Source organism: Thunnus maccoyii, chromosome 19 (assembly GCF_910596095.1).
Source record: "Thunnus maccoyii chromosome 19, fThuMac1.1, whole genome shotgun sequence".
NCBI lineage: Eukaryota > Metazoa > Chordata > Actinopteri > Scombriformes > Scombridae > Thunnus > Thunnus maccoyii.
This window is the reverse complement of record NC_056551.1, coordinates 6,693,396-6,709,833: the sequence shown is the minus strand read 5'-3', so window position 1 is coordinate 6,709,833 and position 16,438 is coordinate 6,693,396. Positions and strand designations below refer to the sequence as shown.

Here is a 16,438-nt window from a genome sequence, read left to right as displayed (position 1 = left end):
AGTAGGCATATTATTTCAGAAAAATGACACCAACAGGGGAAGTTTCACCACATACAACTGTTCAGATATCAAAAGGGAAATTATTAAAGCAATCTGGTGTGATCTTGACACACTGGCCAAACTTATCAGTGAAGTTATAATTTCTCAAAGCTCACCAGAAAGCTGGACACAAACAGATAAACCACGCTGACGTAAAAACAAGCCAAGTGGCCCTACCAGTGCTGAGCTGCTCGTTGATAAGGCCTCTGATCTCTTCTAGCTGGTGGAGGTCGGAGGTCTCCAGGAGCGGGAGGAGGTCCCCCACGTTGGGCTGCTCCCTGGCCATGGTGGCAGTGGTGGAGGTGGAGGCAGCGTCTCTCTCGCGTTGTCCGTCCCTTCCTGCCTGGAGGACTCCTGGGGCCACCCACCAATACAGTCTCCAGGCAGCTCTACATCGCACCAAAGCCAATTCATAAACATTTCCCAGAATTAGTCTGAGCACAGATCTTGGATTAGTGGTCATGTGACCATACCAACTGGAAGAGCAGGGCTTGTGTATTTCTTAAAAACTAAAAAAAAATGAAATGTCTTTAATGAGTAAACTTCATCTCATTTACTCAGAATCACTAATGGCTCTAAAGAAAAAAATAAACTATATTTTTGGGCGACAGGGTGGCCTTGGGATGCCATCTTTGACAAGGCCTCATGAGGTCATACTGCTAAAAGACTTCATGTAATATCATAGACACTATGTCCATATTTCTCTGCAGTTTATGGTTGTAATACACATTTAAAGACAATGTTTTACTATAAAGTGTTACTGTGATTGTATAACAGTCCTGACTCACAAATAAGCAGTCTTTGCCCGATTTATTTTTAACCTCATTGATGAACTCCATATTTGTTCTGCCGTTAAATTTTTGGTTTTGAGTATTTATGCATGGTTTTTGTCTCATTTTACGCATCACTGTAGATTCTTATGAAGTATCTATTGGCGACATTTTGATGATGAACTATGATCACTAACAGACCTAAGGCTGTTTTCATGTTTGGCCAATATTACATCTTTGTGATGTCTTAATTTGTTATACAAGAGAGGCGAAAGAAAGCGAAAGAGCAGCTCTAGCCCCTTCTTTATTACTACCACTGAGGTGCCCTTGAGCAAGGCCCTTAAAAGATCAGGGTGCGTATTCATAAAGCTTCCTGGTACAAAGAGTTTCTCCTAGTGACGAAATTCTAATAAAATTCTTAGAATTACGACGTTTTCTAAGAATTTACCCTTACAGTTAAGGCTAGATCCTGGTAAAGATAAAAGTTATTCACAAAGCCCTTAAGAAAAAAGGGAGGACTTTTAAGAGGCTGAAGAGTTTCTTAGTCAGAGGAGAAAATGGCGGAAAGACAATGAGGTAAGAGAAATATTCTCCAAATGCTGAATGACAGAGAGTTCATGAAATGCTACAGATTAGATCATGCAGTGATAATGTTTGTGGTCGATCTCATTAGAGATACACTCACATCTTCCACCCAATGCAATAACACTATAATGCCAGAGATGAAAGTGATCACAACACTGAGATATTTGGCAACTGGAAAAATTTGGAATTTGCTGTAAGCTGAAAAAAAAAAAGATTTACATGCCAACCATCACTACTACTTATATAGACTGGCCAGCAATCACAGAAACTGATGAAAGCTGAGCCATTTTTCCCTTGTTAATATCAAATAGATTAAGTATTAAAATGACCAGCATGGTAAATAAACGTAAGAAAATAGATATAACAACTATCAGCATGAGTACAGGCTACTTTTAAAGTATGGCTCACAATTTATTCAACAGAGATGTTCATTACATAAAATAGTATTTATAATTACACCATGTCTTAAGAGACACTAAATTCTACAATTAGGGCTATCGATTTCACTGTCCATTATGTGACCATTATCATTAAGAGTGCATTTTTATTAATTTTCTTTTTTTTTTTGATCAATCAATCACACCTTCTAAAAGAATAAGTCATACATAGCAACGGGGTCGACCAAACCTCCCCACTACAGTAAAAGTTTCTGTCCCTTCCTTGCTCAGAGATGCTCTGAGAATTTTCCTAAATCACTCCTAAGCAAGGACTCCTTGCAAGAATTTTTTAGGTTAAGTTAGGAGCTTTCTGAGAATATTCTCAGAATGGTTGTGAATACAGTCCCGGGCTTGCAGTTTTCTATATTTTTCTAGTCAACAAATCAAAGACAAACCACTGAAGTTCCTTGAGAAATTTACGATGTAGCACAAAGTCAAGAGGTTGTGACATGTAGCACAACAAGCTTGCGAAGCTCTGTAAATGGAACCGCTCTCTCACACATGTGGAGCGGACGTCTGCTGTACACAGAACTACTCTCCGGAGATTGAAAATGTGATTGCTGTTATTAGTGTTTGGAGCCGTTTCTAAATAAACTACTGTAACCGTAGTCTTCACAGCGAGAGGAATATGTCACCCAGTGCAGCAGTGCGGCTCATTGATAGGTTTTTAATCGTTTTTGGACAACAGCAGAGGTCTATGGCACAGTGGAATAAGATATCAGGCTTTGGATGCACACACACAATACTTGTAAGTAGGATGAGTTCATTGATGGTTTGGCTCTGCACGTGAAATTTGCTGACAATAAGAAAAATATAGCAAATCGCCAGCCTTATCCTTTAAATCCCCATCTGCTACAGTGCAACTGCTCAGTGGCCGACAGGGTCTGAGGTTGTTCTAGGCAGCTTCCAGGTGTGAATGCATGCATCTGAGTGCACAGTAACTGCAAGCTGTGTGTTGGTCGTCATAGCGTAAACTGGCAGCAAAGGATAGCTAGCGACTGACTTGTTAACTGAACAGACACCTGAAAAAAATCATTAAAAGTAAGACTTGTGTTTAGGGATTTATTGTTAAAACATCTTGACAGATGAATGTGTTTGGCTGAAATGAACTCAGTGACTTGTGTCCATGAAAAATACTGTATATTTACTACAATTATTTATTGCCTGATAGAGAATTTTGGTATTTTACCATGTTTTAATTTTTTTTGTCTAGTTACACTCTGAGTTAAACCTGCAATAACTGTTTTTTTGGCCACTTGGGGGCAGTGGAAATAAGTTGTCAACTCAACCAATTTAGTTTTTCTTTTATTTCTTCATCTTTTGTCTAAAGCTTCAACAAAGACAGTTACTGTAAGCGATATTTTTTCTTCCCAGAATGCCATAGTCACGACCCACCCTACTCTTCCTCTGACTGGCTTGCACTTGTTACCTTTGTTGGTTGGGTTGGTTAGATTTAGGCATGAGGAGTGAGATTGGTTAGGGTAAGAATATCAGGGTAAGCCAATCAGAGGGAGAGTAAGACGGGTCATAACTTGGGGAAGAAAAAAAACAAAACGTTAACTGTAAATACTTTTCTAGAGAAGGGTTGAATTCTCAATAAACCCACCACATATTCGAACTGAATTGCCCTGTTTTGCTATAGTTTGCATGACCTGTTTTCATGGATACTATGCAGTTGTCTGTTGGGGATATTTCACTATACTATTAAGTAGCACATCCAGCTGTTTATCCAACATTATCATCCATTTGGGGTCGTGTTTCTTTCCACCTGATGACTGTAAGTCAAATGTTCACTCCCATTTTAACTGTTTTTGGTCTCTACAAACTCCTGAGGGAAATATCTGGCTCTTACTGCTAGATGCTCCACTATGTTCACCAGTTAGTCTACAGCTAACTGTGTCTATTTGCCATTTGGTGCTGAGCAGGTAGTGTACAGTGGGTTTTTAGAGCTTGTTCTCTGAAAACAGTTGCTTTGTGGCCAAAAACGATACTTTGAGAGTAGTGAGAGTGAACCAAAAGAGTTCAGTTGTAGGCCATAAAACAAAAAAAATTAGCTTAAATTTGCTATACGGGTTTTATTCACTGTCTCATTACACATTGTCATTTGATTCATTATTATTAAAAATATTGATTATGGCCACTTTATGAATATTTTGTCAAATGACAATGTTAATTCAAGCCATGTTTTAAAATGTCACAATTGTCAAAAGTTGTGCTATGGGGAAGTTCATTCTTAATTAAGTTAATTTTTAATGAGTATAGGCCTTTTTCACAGCAGCTGTAACTAATAACATTAACGATGGCTCTGTTCTATTCAACTGACCCAGTAAACCATGACAGTGTGACAGTGAGCCAGCATGCACAATACCAGGAGCCTGAAACTGAAGCAGCTAAATGGAACTCAGCCATCATTAAACTGTATTATTTACACGTGTGCTTTTCCTACTTTGACGTGTCAAAATGTGAACATGAATGATCTCTTTTCAGGAAAGTACAAACTCAGCAGGCATTGATCATTTTCCCCATTGACAATGCAACATATCATTACCACATCCACACTTGACTAGCTGAGATTTAACTAGCCTAAATGTTACTCATTCACTTCCAGCAATCCTGGGGCTCAGTTCACAGGAGTTGAGATTATAAATGAACTATACACAACCTCACAAACAAACATAAACCATGGCTGCCACGCTTACACAATGTAGCACGAAGCAAGAGAAGTTCAGTAGTAATCCAAGAAGTAATTAAGACAGTGTGATGGAAACCAAATGTATGACCTGCATCTTATTTGACCCTGCCAGAGAGAATCTGATCCTAGGCACCAGGATGAGGAGCTATATTTAACATTTGCAGAACTTTGCTTTAACAAAAACACAATGTGGCCTAACCCGTTTACTGTTTCAGGTTTTTGGTCTATTTAAGTTGTCTATAATACATTTAGGCTGGACCCTGAGTCAGTCATTCAAAGTTAAAGAGGCCAGAGGAGCCTTACAAATCTCCATTTGGAAAACGGGCATAAATAATCCTGATAGGCAAGTCATTATAGCCGGAGTGTCTGCAGCCAGCAGCTTAGTAATGAATCAGCAGCAGAGATCTCATCAGCTCTTCAGATCTCATTTCAACACTGAAGCCACATCACTAAGAGCGCTAAAAGACAATTAGAATCCTAATATGACCAAAATTGGTTGTTTTTTATGCATTTACAGGCTATAAACTATCCCATTACTGCAGAATATTGAATCTTTCAAAAATAGTCACATGCTAGCAAAAGCAAGATAACAGGAGCTATGTGGATGAGTGGAGAGTGAGACAAGAAGAAATGAATCAATATCCAGTGTATTTTATCTTATATGTTAGATAAAAGCATTGCCCTCTGGGAAGAAACATGACAGTATTAGTCTCCTCGAGCCTCTCTCATTCATAACAAATCAGAACAAGATGATAAAATGCTCGTAGAAGTTCCTGTTCATAAAAAGTCACAGTGCAATTGTCTCTCTGTTATTAATTAACTGCTCAGTCATGAGGTTGAGAGTCAGGGTGTGGACAGTGGATTCAAACGTGGCTGTTTTTTTCACCGTCCAAGCGCACGTCTTGCAGGGACAGGTCAGTGGCATAAACACGAACCACCCTCGGTGTGATCTCAGGCAGCTTGGGAACGCTCAGGAGGACACAAAGAACCTTTATGCAGCCCGAGCACTTCCATGTACACACTGAAAATTACATTTGGCTGTGCGCAAGCTGTTAGCAACAGTCTCCTTTTCTCCCTGCATGAATATTTTAAAAAGCTGTTTCATAAAAACAGACAAAACAGCCTGCTTGGTTCATTTTGAAGAAAGGATTTTCATCAACCCAACTGCCCTGTACATTTAGCAGACAGATGCAAGGAAACAGGGATATAATAACTAAAACATTATGTTCATTATTGATTACTCTTAAATGTCCAAAAATAAAGGAATAATGCCCATCACTTTTTCCCCTCGATGCAACATCTTGCAGTTGCTTGTTTTGACAGTCCAAAGATATTCAGTTTACGATGATATAAAACAGAGAAAAGCAGCAAATCCTCACATTTGAGAAGCTGGAACCAGAAAATATTTGGCATTTACTTGATAAAAGGACATAAACGATTAATAAATTTGATTATAGATAACAGAACCATTATTGGCAGTTATTTTTCTGTAGATTAGCTTATCAGTCCACACATATATTTAGGCTTCAAAGTAACTTGATAAAATGAGGATACAGATAAATAATTAAGTGTATCCAGAGACAATAGCCAAACAAGAGCTATTACATAAACCGTTGATCAAATATACACAAAAACTCAAATATGATTAATTCTACGCATCTAATAGCTGCACGCCTGATGAGAAGCTGCAGAGCAGGTATGGGTAATATGCAAGAAAAATGATATCACAGTAAACAGAGGAAGGTCTCCTCTGATATTTATCACCAGTTAAAATCATGTCATGTTGCTTAGTTGATATTTATCGCATTAGGCTAACGCGGTAATGGCAAATCAAATTGTCATTTATCATGCGGCAGTCTCAAGAGTTTCAGTAATCATTTGGAAAGAAGTGATTCACAAAATTGTGGATCATGATTCATGACAAAACAAATAACCTGTCAAAAAATAACGCCTGTCATAGCAAAATACTAAAAAAAAACTATTAACAGTCAGGGCTGGATAAGTTTTTCTATTCTAGTGTTGATTTGATGGCTAAGTTTCAGTACTGGATTCAAATCACTACATTACTTTCAATATTTCCCCTAATTGTATTCCTGCCAGTGTGGAAAAGGCTTTGAAGCCATCTTTGGAAAGTAAAATTTACAACAAAAAAAATATAGCTTAATAAATAGAATATGACAATTCCAAATAATTGAAACGTTTCAAAGGCTCTATTATTCATATTCTGGCCATGGTCCTGGCTCTAAGATGCTGGAGTTTGCATGGATTAGGCAAAGTGACAAAGAGACATTAGACATGGTGACAGGGAAGGCAGTGAGTCCAGCACAATGTGACAGAGGAGGTCGAGGAGGTCAGAGACTGTCAAACTAGTGACCCATTTTGTCTCAATGTTGGCAGGAGAGCCTGAGTGATGACTGGTGAATGAACTCATGATAAAAGGATATTATAATAGATATGATCATAGGGTGAAAAATCAGTTAAAGGATAGGTTCACATTTTTTCAAGCCTGTCTTAAAACAACAGTCAGGTGTCCATATGAACAGTGAAAGAGGTTTTCCTTGCTGTAATCATTCCTCCTGTTAATACTGGTTATTAAAATATCACCTTCTAATGTGCTTTCAATGTAAGTGATGGGGGCCAAAATCCACAGTGTGTCCACACAGTCATTTTGTGCAAAAATGCATTTAAAAGTTGATCTGGAGCATATATGAGGCTTCAGCAGTCTCAGTTAGTCATATTTACATACATTTACAGTCTTTTTAGCATCAAATTCTCTCTTTGTGTTCCTCGGACAGTGTTTCCCTGTTGAGCTGCAGTGAGAGTATAGTAACAAAAAGGGGGACTTTGGCAATAAAAAGACTGTAATGTTTAAAGATATCTACTTGATTTGACTTACTTGGACATCTGAAGCTTCATATTCGCTTCACATAAACTTTTAAATACATTTTGGCACAGAAGGCCTGTGGATTTTGTCCCCCATCACTTACACTGTAAGAGCATTATGAAGGGATCTTCTAATGGTCAGTATGAACAGGAGGAATGATTATAGCAAGATAAACATGTGTCAGTGCTCACCTGACTGTTGGTTTAGGACAGAACTGAAAGATTGTGAACATACCCTTTAAGCTGTATTCAAGTGTGACTGCAGCTGAAAGAGAAAAGCAAGAAAGATGCAGAAAGCTGCAGGATATGTTGCACTGAGGTGCATCAAACAAGAGGCTTCAAATGCAAACAGGCCGTGATGTTATTGTGTTATACTGACATGCACACAGAGAGACAGCTGCGGTGTGTGTGTGTCGTAAACAACTCGCAGAGAACAATGGGCAGGGTTGGGTGTACTTTATCCGATTATACAAATATGTAGGCACCTTTTCTCTGGTAAACCGGACACCGCCTGCAACCCCACAGAAAACGCAGATAAAATGATGATGAAATCATGAACATGCAATGAACCATCTGCGGGTCCGTGCGGGAACAGGTCGGTCCCGGCGGCCACAGCTAACGCTAGCTGGCAGCAGCGACCCGCACTCGCCCCGGGGATTCATCCCGCCTGTCAGCAGCGTTTAATCGGCGGGGGAGCGAGCCATACAGCGAGTGTTTAGTCAAACAAGTCATGTGCGTTGAGCTTCGCTGTAAGAGAAACACAGAAGATGTCAATAATAGGACCTGTTTACCTGTTAGAGTAGCTGCACTCCACAGGGCGCCGCCATCTTGAACACCTCACAGCCCATCCCACCGCAGTCAGCCTCCGCTGTCAGGCTGCATGCAAACTAATCCCGCAAGTTAGCGCTCCCCGCAAGTCGCAACCGCAGCTTTTACGACTCATTCACTCTGCACAACATCTAAAATAAAGTTTGTGGAATTGTCTATTGATTTAGAGGTCGCGTTTTCATCCGTAGTCCGCACAAGTCGTGGCTTTCTGCTGGGAAGCTGAAGAGTGTTTGTCCCAGCTGATGATTGGTGGAGGGATGGAGTGCGTGTAATGCGGTTTCGCGTGACCCACATGTACAGAGCGCACGCGCAGATTCTTGTTTTTTTTAACCAGGTATTTAAGAGATCAATATGTATGGAAGTTTATATCTGCCAGGAAAAGAAAAGTAACATGATGAAAAATAAAAATACTCATGGTAAGTCAAAACAAAAGTCAACACTAAAGTCAAAATAAAAGTAATATTCTACATAAAATGTCACTTTCTAAGTAAAAATCAAGATATCAAAACATTTTTATTTGTCATATATGCATACAAGTACATACAGTGAAATGTTGTTGAGTCAAACTCCCAGGCAGTGCACAAGTACAAGAAATTATAAAAGCTAAACTATTATTCACAAAATCTATGTCTATATCTATGAATGGAAAAAACAATGAAAAACAAAACTATTAATAAGAGCAAAAGTCTAAACATGCTTGTAAAGTGAACAGTAGATACGCTGACGACAGTATTTAAATAGCAGTTGTGCAAAATATACAAAATACATAACTACTGATAAGAGCAAAATGTTAGAGGAGTAAGCATGGTTATAAAGTGAACAGTGCAGATAAGATGATAACAAATCATATAATACTGAATCTAAATTTTGACTTTTTGTCGGGGCATTTTATTGGGGATTATTACAGTAGAGAGATTAGGGGAAAATGAGGGGAGAGAAGAGGGGAATGACATGCAACAAAGGTCCCTGTTGGCATCTTAATCCGTACAGCACTTAGTAAGACAAAATGTTGAAGTAATACTTTTTTTACGAGGCTAAATCAGACTCTTGATTTTTATTTTTGCCATTTCTAACATTTCATCTTTTTTTGTTTGTTTGTTTGTCCTGTTTTCCTCGCATGGGCTTCCATACACTCATTACAAATGCTACAGCATGTAATGACTTTGCATCTTTGCCATTGGCAAAATGTGCCTCTCTCTATCAAAATTATTCTGATTAAGCTGCTGGCCTAACAGTGTTACTGAATGATTTTTGTTTTGGCTCAAATCCTGCAGAAAGCTTTACGTACAAGATCAACAGCAGGTGAAGAAAACAGGACTAACAGTACAGCAAGTTAAAGGTGATTAAAAGTTCACTTTAATGTGTTACATTGAAGTTGCTTTGGTGTTGCTCTGAAATAAAAAAAAATTAAAAAATAGACAGTTGGTTTATGTGGGCCTACAGTGTGAACAATAAGTTAATATGCAGTATTTACAGTATAAAAGTAAAAATTATGTACAGCTTATACAAATATGTTATAGATTGTCTTGCCAAATAATAATAAGTTACCGAAGGCATGGTATCTCTCAAGGCGCTTTACTCGGCCCACTACTTTTCTGTATCTATTTTCTCATGCCTCAATATAAATTTCACTCCTATGCAGATGATACACATCTCCATGTTGCCATCAATCTTATGTTCAGTGCTTTAACTTTACAGTCATGGTGAATATTTTAAAGGTGTTATGGACTTTTCTCCCCCTGAGGCAATTTTTTGATTTGTGATTTTGAGCTATACAAATAAAATTGACTTGACTTGACTTCTCTTTTGTATCCCATTCTTGTGTGTAAATTTCAGTTATTTAACCGTAATAATTTCAGGGTAAGTTGGCTAAGCATACATGCTCTTTTACAGCCACACTTATCATTAAAATACAGATAACAACAGCAAATAGAGTCACAAACATAACAGAATAATAAAAAGGTGAAGGCAGAGTGATCACGCATGGTGAAGTTTCAGAGGCCCTCAACCCTTACTGTATACTGGCCTCATTTTAGACAAAATCAACTCCATCTAAGCTAGAGTTATCATATCATATCATATCATATCATATCATATCATATCATATAGCATAGCATAGCATAGCATAGCATAGCATAGCATAGCATAGCATAGCATAGTATAGCATATAATAATACAACTAATACATGTTTTGATAAAATTAAGTTATTTCCTGAAGAGTTGAAGCTTTATCAGGACCTTATCATTTGGGTAAATGAGTACATAATACATATATAAAATAAAGTACATATGTAATGCAGGCAGTAAACACACATTACATAACATGATTTAAAAAGCTAAAAACAGGTTTAAGTTAAATTTTAATAGTGTGAATAGTCACTCAACCTTTTGGCACTTACTGAGAGATCTTTTAATACTTGGACTAACATTGCTGTCTGTTGTAGTTGAAGGTTGGTTTACATCAGTAATGTTTACATCTATAAGTGAATTCTATATATTTAGGCTGCAGAAACATATCAAGAAACGCCCTCCCAGCCAGTGTTAGATTAATAGGCACCCATAAGTGACACTGACTGTACATGACTGAGCTACTGCATTATCAAACCACGTTTACAAGGTGATTGATGTTTATATCTCCATGTGGAAAGTCTGATGACTTAATTTGATTTTTGTCTCTTAAAATGGTACAAAAATTGTATTTATTTAATATCATAAATATATTTCTTTCATCAACGTCCAAGTAAAATCTGAAGTCTTAAACAAACCAATTCAAGTCTCAAGAGTCAAGATAGATATAAACACTGTCCACAAGGTGTCGCGCTTGCACTTCTTCCCACATGTAAATCCTCTCCTCCTCCTCCTCGTAGTGTTTCTTTCCCCCATGAAAGTCTTCAACTTAATGTTTTTAACATGATTTGACAAGTTGACATACCTCTTTAAAAACCCTTTCACAAATCTTATTTTTTAAATTGTCTAATTTTGTCATATCACCAGCTATCTTGCCTTTCGGTAGGCTACATGTATGACACCAAAGCATCCTGTGAAGAAATCTGTCGTGATAAATATTGGTATGCTTCAATGAACACAGAAGAACAGAGTCAACACTAATAATCTTCCAGACTGGTTTGGTGTGTGTGTCTTTGGAGGTGCTACAGCCTCATATGATCTTTTGGACACTTAAATCCTGCACACAACACAGTCACACGCAGCATTACTTCAAGTAAATCCTGTAAATCAAACATTGAGAAGTGGAAATATTTAGTCGGATTTTTGGGGGGTTAAAATTCTAACTTTTCTTTCTGTTTTTTATTTTTAAATTGAATATTTTAATGCTTAAATATCTTTCTAGGAACAGCGCAAACACGCAGTTGGATAAAAAATTATTATCATCCGTTTAAGGCACTGACGCATTACTAAACCACTCTGCATGAAAATTATATTTATTAACTTACACTTTAGCTTTTCTCCCTAACATTTATTTTCCTTGGAGCACTGGGTGTTTTGTGTAACTGTTCCAGGGACAGCAAAGGCCCCTGTGTTTTTTTACGCAAATTTCCACCTGCAGCATGGCCTTTTCATTGGCTGAAACCACAGTCAGATTCCCCTGCGAAATTATCTGATTGAAAATCAGGGAGGGGAGAAAAGAAAGAGCAACAAGTGTGATGGTTTTACACTGGTTTGCTTTTCTGACTTTTAGGAAAGGATTTTTGCGACGCTCTTTCATCCCTCCGCCGAGCTGAGCTGATTGACTTCCAAAGGACAAGGAAATTATTATTACTGCACGTTTCATTTCTACGGGAACCTGTTAAGTTAACGGTGAGTAGCTGCTGTATATTAAATAAAGTCTTCACCCAGCTAGAAGGAAACTTTTACCGAGTTTTATTTCTTGTTTAAGGGCTAATGGAAACTATCAAAATATCTCAAATGTGCTAATTAAACTATTTTTTAACTGTTGGCATGTTGAGCAAGTACAAAAGAAAAAATAATTTCTATTAAACGATTAGCGCGTGACTTTAATAGTTTATGATCAATTTAATTATAACAGAGTAACCTGCCTGCAATTAAAGGCTGAAATGATGTAAACGAGAGTGGTAGATCTTACATTTCTGTGCTTGAAATAGCAGTTTTGTCCAATTTTGACTCGATCTATGTTTTATTGACATCTATAGGCTACTATATTCCAAAATATTTTTAAGTGATACTGTGTCGCTAACAAAATCTTTGTGGTATAGGATCAACATGCCCCGGTCATTTCTGGTGAAAAACAAAAGATGCACGTCATATAACGTGCACCGATCGTATGAAGAGGAGCCGAAGGCCCTCAGAAATACAGGTAAGACTATAAAAATGTTTTCTGAAAATGTTCTTGAGGGAAACAACAGTTTATGTCGCTGCTGTCCACTTAGAGCACGATTACTGCATTATATAACGATGAGCGGCCAGTTTGAAAAATGTAAATGGATATCGATTTCTACGCAAAAAAATGGATAAGCTTTTACTACTATTGATGAACTTTAATTTTAACATATTAACTAAAATATCATTCTCCAGTTGAACTTGCCAGATGTTGGTACTGAATAGATGTTTTATATTTAAACAAAATGTTTTCCAAGAGGAATTGTACTTCAGGGTTTTGTTTTTATAGAATATTTACTTTCATTTTAATCACACAGGGCCACATCTTTTGCTTTAATCACACTTTTATTTGTTGTGGATTTGCAGAAGTCCCACCAGAGGTTGAGAGCACAGACTCCCCAGACAGGCCTCAGTCAGAAGGTCAGCTTTCCCCCCCAGACAGCTGCACATTTAAAACCGAGGAGGCAAAGCTTGAATGCCCCTTGCCTGTTCACCCAGAGCCAACCAGACCCACTGTGGCTCCCACACAGCCATATTACCTAACTGGTGAGCTGCCATTGCAAGTATCCTCATCTTTTTTTCAGCATAGTCTCCAGTATAACTTGTAATCACAGAATTTTTTTTGTGCCTGTATGTGTGCACCTTCAGAACCTCCAATGGCAGAATTCCCTCCTTACTACAAGCCAACGTACGCCTGGGAGCCAGTGCCCTCCTCCCTCGAGCTTCGTCAGATGAGTTTCAGCCCCACGGTGTTACAGCATGCCAGCAATCTCTACGGCACTCACATCAGCCGCAGTCCACAGCGCCAGCAGCCTCTAGACTGCAGCACACATTACTCCCCCACCTCCAACACCTACCACTGTATCACCTGTGACAAGGTACACACCACATGTTAGCCTCACACCATACATCCTATAGTTAAAGGTTAAAATAACTTTAACCTTCTTATACGTACTACAGCATATCCACTTCAAGAATATTTTGATTTCAAAATGAAAATGTATTTTAGAGTTTTTTCACGTTGTCATTTGCTTCTATTGATGGACAAACTCTGTTTTAGGTGTTCTCAACGCCCCACGGACTGGAGGTTCATGTCAGGAGGTCGCACAGTGGAACGCGACCTTTTGGCTGCAGCATCTGCAGAAAAACGTTCGGCCATGCCGTCAGTCTAGAGCAACATATGAATGTCCACTCTCAGGTATATCAGTGAAAAATGCTGCACAATTAAAAACATTATGAGCTACTTCATTTTAAAGGGGCACTTCTGTGCTTTAATAATTAATTTGCAACGCAGGCTTTCTGTTAAAAATTTGTCTTGTCCAAGCCCATACTGTGATAACCCTGATGACATCATTGTGACATCATCAGGGTTATTTTTTCAGTCTTGTCAAAGCTCCTTCAGACCAACAGTTCTTCACATGCCACATAAATCCGTAATGTTTTTTTTTGAGTAAATGTAGGAGCCAATATCACGTGTGTTATTGTACAAGGACAAACATCTGAAACATATGCTGTAGAGTGCAGTATGAATTAGGCATCTGAACTTAATGAGCTTATAATGGATGCTCATCAGGACACCCAACTTATCATGTCAAGTCATGAAATTTAAGTAAAAAGAACAACTGGTTCAAGGTTCTGACACTGGTCGGGGCTGGAATAGTACTCAAAGTTAATTAAATGATCAGTTGATGTCAATAATCCCAGGATGGGTTTTAAAAACATTTTCTGATGCTAACAAAACAATCTTATTACAAAGTATATTTTGTAACTGTTCTGGAGCTTTTGATCATATTACATGGTTCTCCTCAGCAGATAGAGTTTGCCCAGTTGTCATAGAATTGAAATGTTAAAATGTCCATTTTTTTCTGAGCACTTCAAGGACTTCTTAATTGTTGTTGCCTTAATAGTTGTAATGTAATATGATCAAAAGCTTCAGAATAGCTACTAAATGGACCTTGAGGTGAAATTATTTTGTCAACTAGTTTTTCGAGATCAAGACGGAACTTTGATGCTCAACTTTTCTGACATAATAGTCAACCGTTGATGATTGTGTAACACTTTTTGTGTGTTTGTCTTTTATCAGGAAAAAAGCTTCGAGTGCAAGATGTGTGGGAAGTCATTTAAACGCTCCTCCACTCTCTCCACACACTTGCTCATCCACTCGGACACGAGGCCTTACCCCTGCCAGTACTGCGGCAAGAGGTTCCACCAGAAGTCTGATATGAAGAAACACACGTACATTCACACTGGTATGTAGATTATTTTACATTGCGTGGCCATATTTTCATGATACTAAAAAAACTATAACTGCCCCTTACTCCTGTTGCTGTAATCATCTGCTTTCCAGGTGCTGCATGCAGGAATTGTTTCCAAGAGTAATATAACTGCTGATAAATCAGAAAAAGAAACTTAAACAAATATCCTGTGGATTTGCATATCTGGTTTTCCTGCTTCACACACAGCTCTGTAAAAGGAACTATATGCAGTCGCCATGTGTCGCCAATAAATGTTTAACAAATCTGAACAATGGCAGGATTCATTCCCCATAGTTATTAATACAAGGTTTATGGTAAACACTCTCGCTGCCACTTTTTGGAACAGATGACAAACCTGATTTTCCAGAAGCAGCGGAAAGGAAACGGCAACTCTTTTACACAAATAACTAAAAAATGATCCAAGATTTGATTACATAGATTTCTCACTGGTGTTTGTGTGTGTTTTATGTTGTAGGTGAAAAACCCCACAAATGCCAAGTGTGTGGCAAAGCGTTCAGCCAGAGCTCCAACCTGATCACACACAGCAGGAAACACACGGGCTTCAAACCGTTTGGATGTGATGTTTGTTCTAAGGGCTTCCAGCGCAAGGTGGATCTCCGCAGGCACCACGAGAGTCAGCACGGCATGAAGTGAAGGACAACAACATGTATAGGAAAATACTCCTAAACTTAACAGAAGCAAGTGTTTATAAATGTACTTTCTTTTTTAAATTAAAAAAATAAGCTAATATTCATACTATGTAGATCTGGTATATTTTGGGTGGCCTTTACAGATACATGTACAAGAATGAGGGAGTTGTGAAATCAAATTCAGTTCGAAGGAGATTTAACTTCAGAATAATATCTTCTGTATGAAGAAATCAAGTAATTAATTAAAATATGTTTACTTAATATATTGGAAGTAATTTCAAGATGTGTTTACATGTGGATGAGTGGGAGATGTGCTGTCACTTAGATTTGAAATATGTTTTTTGGCTTTTGTTATAAAAAAAAATAAGAAGAGCGTTACTTTTAGTTTCCTTTAATTTATTTAAAATGTGCTTGAGCGATGTAGATTGGATAAAGCCTGTACAGTATGTGAGGTGATAAATGTTTTCAGCTGAAATAAAGAGTGACCTGAATGAGAAAATCTTTGGCTGTTCTGTTAGAATAAAGACATGCAGAGTGAAATACAAGATACAATCCTTTGTACCTGCCGGGCAAAACACACGTGTACTGTTTGTCTAGTAAGGTGACATGATGAGCACTGTAAACACACTTTTTCTCCCAGTTTGGCTCTTTCTGTGTGTTTTTCTCAGTCACTTTCCTGTTGGAGCAGGTTGTAGAATAAGAACAAGAACATGACTGCCTCCGTCAGGTGAAAATCTCTTGAGATAGTGTGTAATGGAGTAATCATGCATTCAAATAGCAGACAGGAACACCATGCAAATCCGAGGCCGGTGAGCTATTCATTCCTGAAAGCAGATGAAGGAAAGTTAAACAGTTGTCGAGTGAGATATTTCATTGTATTTAATGCTCAGAAGCTCCCTCGATATTACTGGAGAGGCAAAACCAACTCTCAGTAGAAAATCAG

General features: G+C 38.1%; 2 protein-coding genes across 2 annotated transcripts in view; one reads left to right on the top strand and one right to left on the bottom strand.

Annotated features, from left to right (window-relative positions):
* The window catches only part of tsc1b (TSC complex subunit 1b), a 33,473-nt gene extending 24,956 nt beyond the window's left edge, over positions 1-8,517 (bottom strand). Inside the window, exons 1-2 of the mRNA XM_042394698.1 lie at positions 8,198-8,517; positions 217-428 (exon numbers count right to left, since the gene is read on the bottom strand). Of these exons, the coding sequence (XP_042250632.1) occupies positions 217-325 (109 nt within the window). The 5' untranslated portion in view covers positions 326-428; positions 8,198-8,517. The remainder of the gene's footprint in view (positions 1-216; positions 429-8,197) is intronic.
* A 2,708-nt stretch (positions 8,518-11,225) lies between these two features.
* On the top strand, positions 11,226-15,974 carry gfi1b (growth factor independent 1B transcription repressor). Its single transcript, XM_042395648.1, has 8 exons — positions 11,226-11,302; positions 11,932-12,050; positions 12,467-12,567; positions 12,957-13,136; positions 13,239-13,468; positions 13,651-13,788; positions 14,674-14,839; positions 15,321-15,974. The coding sequence occupies exons 3-8, from the start codon at positions 12,474-12,476 to the stop codon at positions 15,497-15,499; spliced, it is 987 nt and encodes a 328-aa protein (XP_042251582.1). The 5' UTR covers positions 11,226-11,302; positions 11,932-12,050; positions 12,467-12,473; the 3' UTR covers positions 15,500-15,974.
* Positions 15,975-16,438: the final 464 nt, after the last annotated feature.

Coding starts and splice junctions, on each gene's coding strand:
- gfi1b (XM_042395648.1), top strand. CDS start 12,474: ATGCCCCGGTCATTTCTGGTGAAAAACAAAAGATGCACGTCATATAAC. Junction 12,568..12,956: donor GAAGGCCCTCAGAAATACAG/GTAAGACTATAA, acceptor GTGGATTTGCAG/AAGTCCCACCAGAGGTTGAG. Junction 13,137..13,238: donor ACAGCCATATTACCTAACTG/GTGAGCTGCCAT, acceptor GTGCACCTTCAG/AACCTCCAATGGCAGAATTC.